The following is a 12,037-nucleotide window of genomic DNA, read 5'->3' as shown; positions in this document are numbered from 1 at the left end:
AACCGGTCACTCCGTTTGGCGGCAGTGGAGGCTAGCTAGGGTTTTCTCTTCTTGTTATCTTTGAATGAAAGAATGAATAAAGGTAACAAAAGAGAGGAGGGAGACCAGCATGCAGTAAGTGTTATTCCCTTTTTGTTTTCTTTTGTTTTATTTATCTATTCTAATTTATAAAAGTAACAAAAGAGAGGAGGGAGACCAGCTAACGTGTTCTTGTTTTCTTTTGTTTTCTTTATTTATTCTAATTCCCTTTCTGTTTTCTTTATTTATTCTAATTCCCTTTTTATTTTCTTTTGTTTTCTCTATTCATTCTAATTTATAAAGAGACTACTTGTGATTGATCAGATTCTCTACACTTATTTTGATAAACGAAAAAATTGATTAAAAAAAGTTCTTATTTCTGTTCATTGAATAGATTCTGTCTATTTTAAAATAATTGTTGTTTTAATTTTAACTTTTAGATTCATTAAAAAATTAAAATATGCATTTTAAATTAAAATAAAAGCCATACCTATTTTAAAACTGAAGAAGTATATGATAATGATAATAATAATGATGATGAATGAGCAAATAATTTCAGTAATGCATGATTTATTCTCAAGTTCTCAAAGTAATAATCATATCCATGAGAGAGGGGATTCCAATGCAAGGTTCAAGATATTCCAAAACCAAACATGTTGTGCATAGTTGAATCTCACTCAACTCTCCTTGCAATTGCCAACATATTATCACCACCACCAATATTACACTTATTTCTTCAACGGACTTTCATTTTTTTATATAATTATTTAAATACTAATAATAACAATAACTATTTATTAAAAGAAAACACACTCAAAATCTTGGATTAAATAAACAAATATACGAAACAACTCTTGTATCAAGTTATAAGAGATAAATTAATATCAACACAAAAACTTTGAAAAATAAACTGCTCATATATTGTAGATCCTAATAACTCTCAAACAACCATAGTTCATTCAAATAATAGTTTAAATAAATTATTCTCCTATATTTTAAATCGAACTGTGTAGAGGCGTGTTGATTTAGTCCTCCCCCACAACCCACTTCCCTTTCTTAGATTTGGATGAAACTGACTCCTCTCCAATCTCTTCAATATGTTTCTTAGCTCCGAGAATCTTAGAATTATGTTTCTCATCAACTGCAGGAGATGGAGTTGGCTCACTCTCACAAGCCTGGGATATGCCATCATGTACCAATAAATATAAGAATAATAATATTTTAGTTACTATGTAAAAATTAATAACATCACTGTAACAATTTAAATTGGAAATCATTTGACACAAACCTTAGAAGTGTTGTATGGACCAGTAAACAAACTCAATAGTTCAGAATTTTCATGGGACAAAAGGCCCTACAAAACAATTGATTCAATAAAAAATATCATCAAAATCTGGTTGATCTGTTTTTCTAATACAAAAACAAAAGAAAAAGTTATTAGACAGAGGGGATTACAGTGTCGGGATTGTATTTATCCAAGAAGGCAGAGACCAGAGAATTCTCATTAGTCATTCTCAGCACATGAATTACATATGGTTCATAAGAGTTCAGATTCCTCATCTTGAGTTGCACTTTGAAGATGAACTTAATATCCCTAAGCTTATTAATCTCTTCGGGACAGGAATTTTTCTCAACACCCTTCACAGTTAGGGAAAAAACCTTCATTCATGCTCTCATAAGTAATAAAAATTAAGGTATAGTCCAGACTATTAACACAAAAAAATGAATATGACATCAAACCTTAGTCACACAAGACTGCCTAAGGTCCTTAGCAGAAACTCCAAGAAACTTTGCAGCTTCTCCATCGAACAAAACAAAAGAGGCAGCATCGGTGTGGTCTATCACCCTTATGTGAATGATGTACCTATTATTCACCAAAAAATATACAGTCCAAGAACAACACACTCCATAAATCTTACCAATAATCAGTGTCTATACTATGCTATTACTGAATTGGATGCAAATAATTTTTTAATAGCTTACTCAAGAGTCTCCATCCCACAAGGAAGAATAAAACGTATCAAATGGAATTAAAAAAATCTAAAAGCAAGTGACCCCGTGAACAAATCAAAGCTAAATAAACCAGTAGCCAATAAATTTTTTATATTTCCCTTGTGAATCAGAATCCAAAAACACAGAAATAGCAAGCCACAAAAGTAACTTTGCAATGTGATTTCAATAATAGTTAATCTAAATCTCCAACCCCACATTCACACAATTATCACCGACTGACCATAACAAAAGCAAAAATTATGAGCAGTGCCTTTTAATTAAAAAAAAAATTACTAATCAAGTAGAATTTTACAACATGTAATCAAGAAAAAAATAATAATCATGAACAGTGTAAAACTTCACATCAAACTCAAAAACAACACATAAGATTCTATATTCGATCTGAAAACTCAGAAAGGGGAATTATCCAAGAGTCTCCATCCCACAAGTGAGAATAGTTTAAAATAATCCTTATTATATATAATTCATAAAAAATGTTATAAAAATACCTATTAGAATAATAATAATTTAATAGTGTATGAGCAAATAATACAAATGCATAGATTACACCATTATCTTCGAGGACAAAGAGTATATAATGTGTGAATGTTAAAGAAGTATCGTGAGTCATACCTTGGCTCATAGAACCCGTAGTCTCTAATGCAATTGGGACAAAAATATTTTTTATCAAGTTCCTTCAAGCCACGACGACACTTCTTACATCCTTTGTACCACCAACCAAATTCAGTCTCAACTTCTTTAATCGTCCCGGCTGTAACAAATACAGCATCCTAAAATCGATGGATGGGAGGGTACAACACATCAATTGAGATTATGATCCAACAAACATTAGAACTAATACAATAAAAAAATACAATAAAAAAAGGAAAACTAATAAAGAAAGAATTTTACCTGATTATGCTCCTTTATCTCTGCAATTGTTTTGTAAACTGACAGACGCAAAAAATCCTCCTCATCTGAAACAGGTTGACCACAGACCAGCGGCATTATGCCTTGTCCGTCAACAGGATCCAATTTGTTCACCCTTGCATTTTTAAATCAGAAATTATGAAATTTGTCAATAGTTTAATAATCAAAAGCATTGTATAAATAATCTGCTGACCACAATACTGATCTATACACTGTACCTCGCAAAGAAATCCCTGGCAGCTGGAAACTCAACATTGATAAATAGTTTTGAATTGTAGTTTGTGTTAGATACACCCATGACCCCTACAAAAGACATAACAAAACAAAGAAAATACCATAAGCATATGATGACAGAAAACATGCATTTAAATACCAGTAAAATAAACAAATAAACAAACCACTATAAAATTTCATCTTGCCCATTTGGAGAATAACCACATAGGTAAGACACGGGTGTTCCTCTAGATATTTGAGCAATTCAAAAGCAAAAGACTGCCACAACGTTACCCTTAATTTCTGTCCACCCCTATAAGAAATAGCAATTCTTGTAGATTAAAGAGAGACACAAAATTTCAAAATAAGATTTTAAAACAAAAGCCACTATAAAAAAGATATCAAGTATTACTCAAGATCATCAAGTTCTATGGTGATATAACTTGACGGCTTCCCGTCCCGTGTGAATTCGACCAAGTTACCCTTAGAAGCAAGCTGACCTATCACATCTACAAAATAAAAGCACCAATCTATTGATTAACAAAACTCTATATGCCCAAATTTTTCTCTTTGGAATCAACGCATTTTATTCATGTTGAAATCAGATCCCTTTAATTCTCTTAAAAATAAAAATAATAAAAACTGTTAATAAATAGTTAGGGCCTAGAAATCGAAGTTCCTGAAGAAACAAAATTATAGGACATTATAAAGATAATACACAAAATTATATAAATATTTTATTAAACAAAATTCAAATGAAACAATATTTAACTGAGTTACAAATTATATTATTTCTTAATATAAAATTACAGCAAGGGAATATTTGTTACAGAAAGGGAATAATAAAAAAATTCTTCCTTAATATAATATCTCAATGAAACAAATTTTAGATTAATATTATATGAATCTACAATAGTTGAGACTTGAGAGGAATAGCAACAACCATCAATTGAATCTATATCTGTCCACTATATGCTCATAATAAAAAAAGACAGCAAATGGTGCAAAACAATATATAGGATTAAAAAATTAGACTTTAAAGAATTAAACAACACATGCATCATAGATTAATCTAACAAAGTACTTACCAACTAAATAACCATCTTCTTTAGACTCTGATTGAATTGTTTTGAACGGAACAAAATTAAATCCGTTCAATGGAACTGAAGAATCTTGTACCGGACGCACAATCGTGTCCCTCTTGAAATGGATCCTAAATTCGTGTCTAGTAGGCTTGAACTTGATGGTATTCAAAGCAACTCCAAAATTAGTGACCACGTACACGTTGCCCTCAGCGAGTAAGCCCTCGAAGATAGGAACAAATATGTCTTTTACAGTGCATTGAATTGTATCTCCCTGAATGCATTAATTTTATAGAGTCATAAATAAATGAGGTTTATTGCTCAGTCATTACCAAAATAAATCTGAAATGAAAAGAGAAAATTTTACCTCTTCATCAAGGACAACCATCTCAATAGGTGCCTTCATCCCAGATCTTGCAAATTGAGAAACGGTCCAAAGTCTAATGACACGTACTTTGAGCTTCCACACCTTATGCGCTGGACCAGCATTGATACACTTGATGAGATCATACCTAAAAATCAAAGACCTCATATTTAGTGAAAGATAAAAAAAAAAACTTATTGTGAAACAATCCACATGGCAGTAAACAGTCTCACCTAGCTGCCATTGCTACCTGCCACTACAAAATTACTTAAATAAACTGAATTTCAGTGTAGATAAAGAACAAATGTGGTGATCACCTATGCCAAATTTATAGAGTCACAGCATTGTTCAGCCCCAGTATTGGTAAGGATTGCAAGAATCTTTACGTTCCTATCAAAATCCAGCTAAAAAAAGGGAAAGTGTTTAGACTATTCAGGATTAAAGAATCTGAATCATATCAATAAAATCAATAAATCAATAAATCAATAAATAAAATAAAATTCAAAATTAGGTTAGAAATCAACGGCCAACATTTAATGTGTTCCATTTACATGGCAAACTGGAGTTTAATTCTGAAAAATCAAAATAAGAAGCAATATATGCTGAAGAGGAAATCACCATGTTTACATACATTAGTAATGTAAAAATGAATTTTCTACTTAATATACTAAAACTGAATAAGTAATGTAAAAATGAATTGTTTTTAAATTATATTAAGTAGAAAATTCTGAATAAAATATATTATATATTAGTAATGTAAAAATGAATTTTTTTTAAAATTAATTTTTTATTTAAAATTAATTTGGCTTATTAACCTAAACAAAAATTTTTTTAATTAAACTTAGATTTATTTTTTTGTTAATCTTAACCATATGTATTCCTACATATTAATAATAAATTTAAAAATAAAATAATTATATTTATAAATTTTATTTTAATATAAATACTAATATATTTTTTTATTAAATTTTTTTGCCTCTTCAAATATTTTTTTCAAGTTCCGTCTGTACTCTTACGTACTCTCATTTTTTATTAAAGTAATTTGTATTTGATATAGAAAATTTGGAATCATAAGCTATTTTAATTTCAAGAGGTACAGACTAAAGGCGTTATGAGAATTAAATTTGATATATAGCACCAATTTTTTGTTTCCTAATCTGATATAATTCCCAAAAGATTTGTTATCAGTACCTTCCATATATGACCAAAGATTGTGTTGAGAGGATAGTATCATATTTTCTATAATTTAAAATCTGAGAAATTGATTTTTATTGACTCCAAAAAAAATATTGCAACATAAGACAAATAAAAAAAAATATATAAGATTTAGACAAAACAAAATAAATTAAGTGAAAAGACGTATTAAAAATAGGATCAATTGTATGATAAAATTAGTTACATATGGGTCGCATGCAATTTGGGATTAGGGTTTTAAATTACATTGATTAATTAGTTTAGAGACTTACCATGATTACAGCCAAGGTTCTGAGAACAGGGAAGGACCCAACCAAGGATTCATTGGGAAGCTGCTGTTAGGACTGGGCATGTTTGTGTGCAAGTGTTCCAAGTAATTGGTTTTTTTTGTTCCGTGTAATCTAAAACACAAAACACAAAACACACAAAGCAGCATCAGTACAACAGAGCCAGAACTCATAAATCAAATAATCGTTCAAAGATTTCAGCAAAACGCAAAACCCTATAATCATTCAATAAATTGTTGATTTCAGAACAGAAATTCAGAGAATAAAATGAAAATCGAAGAACAGGTGCACATCAAAGCCACTGACCTTCGAGATAATGACGCCGAGACGACGGCGACAAAGCGACCACGAGCAACAGGAAGAATCAGACCCAGTATGGGCGCCGAGTGATGAAGAAGACATCAAATAGGGGATCTGACCTGGAAAACACCGACAGTACATAAGAAAGACTCCTCGGACAGCCACGGACGGCGGCAACCAGTCACTCCGTTCGGCGGCGGTGGAGGCTAGCTAGGGTTTTTCCTTTTTGTTTTCTTTGAATGAAGAAATGACTGAAAGTAAGAAAAGAGAAGAGGAAGACCAGCAATCAGTAACGCACTAACGCGTTATTCCTCCCCCACAAAACGACATCGCATTAGGCAAACCGAATGTATACCGGTCCGGTCCAATTAATGTATTTAAGTCAAAGGATTATAAATTAATGTTAATTGATATGTAGTAGATAAACCAATTTAATTAGAATAAATAACAATTTATTTATTTTATTTTAAACTTTTATTTTACTTTAGACTTTATAAATAAAAAGATTAATTCACTAATAGAACGAATTATAATTAATGTAGTATAATTAATTAAATAATATAAATGATAATAAATTATCTAAATTATATTAATTATAATATTTAAATATATAATTAAATCAAATCAAATCAAATAAATTAAATCGGGAAACACTCTCAGAAGTATGCCACGTCAGCTTCATCATTAAGTGCAGACATCCGATTTTTATATAATAGAATAGATCTTTTTCTTATCTAATGATTTTGCTAGTGTATATATTAATTTTGTGTTGTTTTACTTAAATCATGGATTATTAATTGAGATTCTTAATTACTTTTCTTAAGAATGAAATCACATAGTTTTTATGTCAAATTTTTCTTTCCTTTTTCTAATGATATCATCAATTTTAACTATATATGAAATGCAAGATATATATAACTTTTCTTTATAAAAAAGACCAATATTCGACTACAAATGAAAATTTTTATTTTAATGTAAGTATAAAATTTTTTGAGATTAAAAAAAAAATTATTGATTAATACAATAATAAAGAACTAAGAATAAAATCATATCATATCTAATACATTAAGAAACAAAATATCGGTATAACTATGTAAATTACATTAATCACGAGATTTTGAAGCATGAATAAAATTTAAAATATTATTCTATTCTCAAAATTCAATCTAAAAATTATGTTTAATAACTTAATTCACTTAATTAGAGTATATTCATTAGAATTATTTTTGTAACAATAGCTAATGAAAATAAATTTATTCAGGATCAAGTTTAAAATAAAATAATAGCAATTAACGTGAATTTAATCAAGTATTAAAATAAAATAATGATAAACTATTGTTGTATTAATATAGTGACATCATGAATTTAATTTGTTTATAGATTTATAACTGAGTCAAGCAAGAACGATAGTCAACTCGAACTTACTTCGTTAACAGTGTGATAAGTTAAAGTGATAATATTGATGGCAGATTTTGAACTTATATATTAATGTGAATTTAATATGGTACTGAAAGAAAATTAAGATTTTTTTATGACATAACAGATAGCCAAAGTAAGAAAAAGAGAACAAAAATTTCATATCTAGGATGAAGACTGAGAGACTGAGACTCAATATCATGTTTGTTAGTTTAGTACTAAAATTTTAGTATCTGTTCCCAAAATTTTAGAAGTACCTCCAAAAAGTGGGGACAGGAGACTGAAATTTGGTGGGACGAAAACTGAAACTTTAATAACATTTTACACCTAAAATATCATCATTTCAATTAATTAATTTCAAGTTTATTCCGTGTACAAATTAAATTAAAGCTTTATTCTTATTTTAGTCTCTAGCTTTCACTTTACACCAAATACAATACTGAGACTTATTTTAATTTCGGTCTTTCAGTCTCTGTCTCTCAATCTCAGTCTCTTAGTCTCTGTCGCTCTTCCAAACGCTACCTAAAATAAGCGCTGACGAAAACAATGGTGAATATTATCTTATCCGCACTGTCATCGCATTGGATAAGATCCACACTCTAAAAGGATCGGTGTGGTTGTAGGATGCGACAAATTTTCTGTTGGTCTAGGATGGATACCAATCTAGAGACCATTTTATCAATACTCTAAAAATATATTTGTCTCTTGAATATGATAGAAAAATAGAAAAAAAAAAGGTTTAAAATAAAGAAATAAGTAAAAAATAACCTAAAAATATAAGTTTTTTACAAAAAAAGATTAATATATATATAAAAATAAAAATAAAAATAAAAATTAAAAATATGAGATTTTATTAATAGTTATAATATTATATTCTTTTTAAAAAAAGGTAATAGGTCTGGGTTTGGTTTCTATAATTATGATTTTTACTTGTTAGCATTCTCTATATTATACCTTAATGACATTAATACATGTTCAAAGTATAACTATTCAAGATTTTTATTTCTCTACTGTATGACTGAAGTTAGAGTATTTGTCCATTTCTATCACTGGATTCAAAATTGTGTAAAATTGAATTTAAAAAAATACGATAAAAGACTATCGATCAGAGATATTTAATTATAAAAAAGACCTTTAATATAAAAATTATTAAGTGAGAATAATTTTTATAATATTTATAAAAATTAATTTTTTAAAATTTCGAATGTATTATTATTATTATTTCTTTGTTATTATAATTATTTATACATATTTTAAGTTAATGTTGCCAATTTTTTTGTAAGGATTTATACATATTTTTAAGTTGATTTGATTATAGGATTTTACAATGTCAGAGAGAATTAGTATGTTATAATTGAATTGAGTTCTTTTCATAATTTTCTAAAAATAATAAATAAAAATATATAATTTAGATGTAAATTTTGAATAAAAAAATACTTATTCATTAATATGTATTCGTTATATTTATTCATTAGTATTTAACTCTAAATTATAATTAAGAAAATATTAATTGCTACGTTTGATTATCTAAACCGATCAGTCGCGGATATGTACCTGTAGATCTGATCTGCTGGTCCACATATTCACACACCTAATAAATGAAGAGTAAATTATTTATACAATTATAGTATAATTTATATTTAGTATAATTAGTAATAAATTAGAATATTATCTTTTTCCGAATAATATAAGAGTTTATCTATCTTGTACTCATATTAAAGTTACAAAATTAAAAAGAAAATCAAAAGAATATCATATCCAATAATTAATTTGTTTAGATATTCAAATATTAAATAATTTAATATTAATATATGAATTGGTAGTATAATTGATAAATAAGACAAGACTATTTAATTTAATTTATTTAATATTAACTATATAATTTGATTTATTTAAAATTATAAGTCTTAAATGTTCTACTATTTTCATTCTATTATCATTATATTTATTTATTAGCATTTAATTTTAAATTATAATAGAGTTGTCTTAATTTAATTTTAAAATAAATGTATAAATAAAAAAACCACTGAAAGATTTTCCTCCTTGAATTCCCTGTTTTGACAAAAGTATTACAATGAAATGTTCTCATCAAACCAATAAATATTCTATGAGGCTTGCTTTTGCTTTTCCTCAGAAAATCTAGGAAATTGGATCAATGAGTTTACTCGGGTGACACCTTCGAAACCCGACCAATTTTGATCTTCAGCTGCTACTGCTGCTGAAGCTCCATCCTCACCATCAACAGATATTCCTCCATAGGTTTGATTTTCTTCCGAGGTTCATACAGTGAAGTTTCTGTGCAAAGAAGGCTCGGCCATTTGACCATCATCGGACTCAACTGGATTACCCGAATGGTTGCTTTGGATTGTTGCAGAAGAATAGCATTGCTCATCACAATCAGATTCCACATCCATTTTACCATCCAAAAAAAGGCATACAACAGCACAATCATCCATCTTTGACGTGGGATACTTGAGTTTCCACTCTCGGGCCGCAGAATCCACCAGAACCCTTGCTGCTGATGCTCGAGTCGGTGTCGTGGATACTATCTCAACCACCTCTTCATTGCTTAACATATCCCAGACCTGCACAAAATACCAAGATGGATATTAAGCATAAGTAGCCTAAAAAGAAACACAGGAACTAGTTAAAATTTTTCAAGTGTTGGATTCAAATTCACCATATCATATGTCTATTCACTTACAAAAGTAAGCATACACATAGATGAGAATGACATGCTTTTCTTGCTTACATGGGTAGAACTATTATGCATAGCAAAATTTTCCTACAGCAAGTTATGCATAGCTTAAGCTAAGTTACTTTGATTTGATGACTTTCACATGGACCAAAACAACAAAACAAGAAAAACTATGCATCTAGGAAACAGAAAATGCTGCAAATGCTCTATGCTGAGAGACTTTAGCACACAATGCAATTGAGCTTAACCCTTGATATTATTAATTTATTTTATGGTTTCAAGGAACCTAAATAAACCCTTTTATTAGTATAACTTTCTTTTTCTCTGTACATATGTACACACTCAGAAGCTATCCATATTCATACTTCATTTATACACTGCTTTTGATAGAGAATTGAAGGATGGCAAAAAAACATAAGGATCCTGCAGTAGGGATCGATCTTGGAACTTTATTGTTAAAGCTTAAGAATTTTATCTTCTATGGAAACGTCCTAATAGCATTGAACTTGCAGGAGTCGCTAAGACAGTAATAAAGCAGAATTTTATATTACTGTTTCCCTTTCATTATACTTATTTCAAAATCCATTTATTTTAGTTACCAGTTTTTGCATAACCATTTAATTCTGTTTGATCCATTATACAATTATAATAAAATAGTAAAAAAACCCAATTTGCTCAATCATTCATACAGTCATCTTTTTATGAATACCCATGTGCCCATATTGGGTGATCTTCACTCAATGTGATTATTTTTGACAAAAAAATCAAAACAGCAACCAAACACAAAAGAGACGAACAGAAAATTTTTTTGAAAACTCACCAAATTGGGACCAGGTTGTGCGAAGGAAGCCGAGGAGTTGCTGAAGGCGAGGAGGAAGTCGGGGACCTGCTGCTTCTGTGTCGGCGTCGACGGGCGCAATGACGGCGCGCGAGACTGACTGCGAGGCAGTGACAAGACACGGAGCGGCGACGACGTCCAGGTCGGAAAGTTCCGGCTACTGCCGCTAGTGACGACGACGGCAAGGAAGGCACGCGAGATCGGAGACCGGAGGAGACCGACGACGAGCTTCTCGGATGATGCTGATAGAAGGAGAAATCTGGGCTCGCGTCAATGAATATGAGAATGAGAGAGCTTCTGTGAAAGTGAGGTTGAGGGAGGAGAAGGATTGTGAATGACGTAGTTTGGTGGATGGAAGAAAGGGCAAAAAAGAAAAAAAAATCGAACCGGTTTATTTAAACCACTGAGTCAAATCGGATTTAAAGCATCTGGTTTAAAAATAATTTTATTAATCGGTTTATATACAATTGGATCCAAATTAACAAAGTGGACACCTCCAAAAAAACAACTTTTAAAAAAAAGTTTGTTTTCTGGACCAATCATTTATGTGAGTCTCCTCCCATTAAAAATTCCTTCTAGAAAAATTTAACTTTTTGACCATATAATCTTGTCAAGAAAAATCTAATAAGGAGAAAAATATGACTAAGGAAAAAAGAGTACAGCCCCTCCTCTTGTCGACATACATTATTTAATAATCTCGAAATC

At 29.8% G+C, this 12,037-nt stretch overlaps 2 protein-coding genes across 2 annotated transcripts; both read right to left on the bottom strand.

Moving 5' to 3' along the window:
• Nucleotides 1-828: 828 nt before the first annotated feature.
• LOC112726714 (replication protein A 70 kDa DNA-binding subunit D-like) lies at nt 829-6,688 on the bottom strand. Its single transcript, XM_025776213.2, has 14 exons — nt 6,387-6,688; nt 6,066-6,194; nt 4,917-5,003; nt 4,603-4,747; nt 4,242-4,509; nt 3,566-3,662; nt 3,339-3,466; nt 3,159-3,243; nt 2,923-3,055; nt 2,644-2,801; nt 1,759-1,882; nt 1,474-1,656; nt 1,307-1,372; nt 829-1,193 (listed from the first exon to the last, which is right to left on the bottom strand). Exons 4-14 carry the CDS (start codon nt 4,639-4,641, stop codon nt 1,044-1,046), a joined length of 1,431 nt encoding a protein of 476 aa, XP_025631998.1. The 5' UTR covers nt 4,642-4,747; nt 4,917-5,003; nt 6,066-6,194; nt 6,387-6,688; the 3' UTR covers nt 829-1,043.
• Nucleotides 6,689-9,807: 3,119 nt separating this feature from the next.
• LOC112726713 (probable protein phosphatase 2C 52) lies at nt 9,808-11,602 on the bottom strand (the record flags this gene model as incomplete). Its single annotated transcript, XM_072208141.1, has 2 exons — nt 9,808-10,381; nt 11,315-11,602. Coding segments are annotated over 2 exons (594 nt in total), but the record flags the coding sequence as incomplete, so codon positions are not given.
• Nucleotides 11,603-12,037: the final 435 nt, after the last annotated feature.

Source organism: Arachis hypogaea, chromosome 12 (assembly GCF_003086295.3).
Source record: "Arachis hypogaea cultivar Tifrunner chromosome 12, arahy.Tifrunner.gnm2.J5K5, whole genome shotgun sequence".
Classification (NCBI taxonomy): domain Eukaryota; kingdom Viridiplantae; phylum Streptophyta; class Magnoliopsida; order Fabales; family Fabaceae; genus Arachis; species Arachis hypogaea.
The sequence above is the reverse complement of the archived record's forward strand: the minus strand, read 5'-3'. Positions and strand labels throughout refer to the sequence as shown.

Coding starts and splice junctions, on each gene's coding strand:
- LOC112726714 (XM_025776213.2), bottom strand. CDS start 4,641: ATGAAGGCACCTATTGAGATGGTTGTCCTTGATGAAGAG. Junction 3,244..3,338: donor CAAGATGAAATTTTATAGTG/GTTTGTTTATTT, acceptor TGTCTTTTGTAG/GGGTCATGGGTGTATCTAAC. Junction 1,657..1,758: donor GGCAGTCTTGTGTGACTAAG/GTTTGATGTCAT, acceptor CTAACTGTGAAG/GGTGTTGAGAAAAATTCCTG.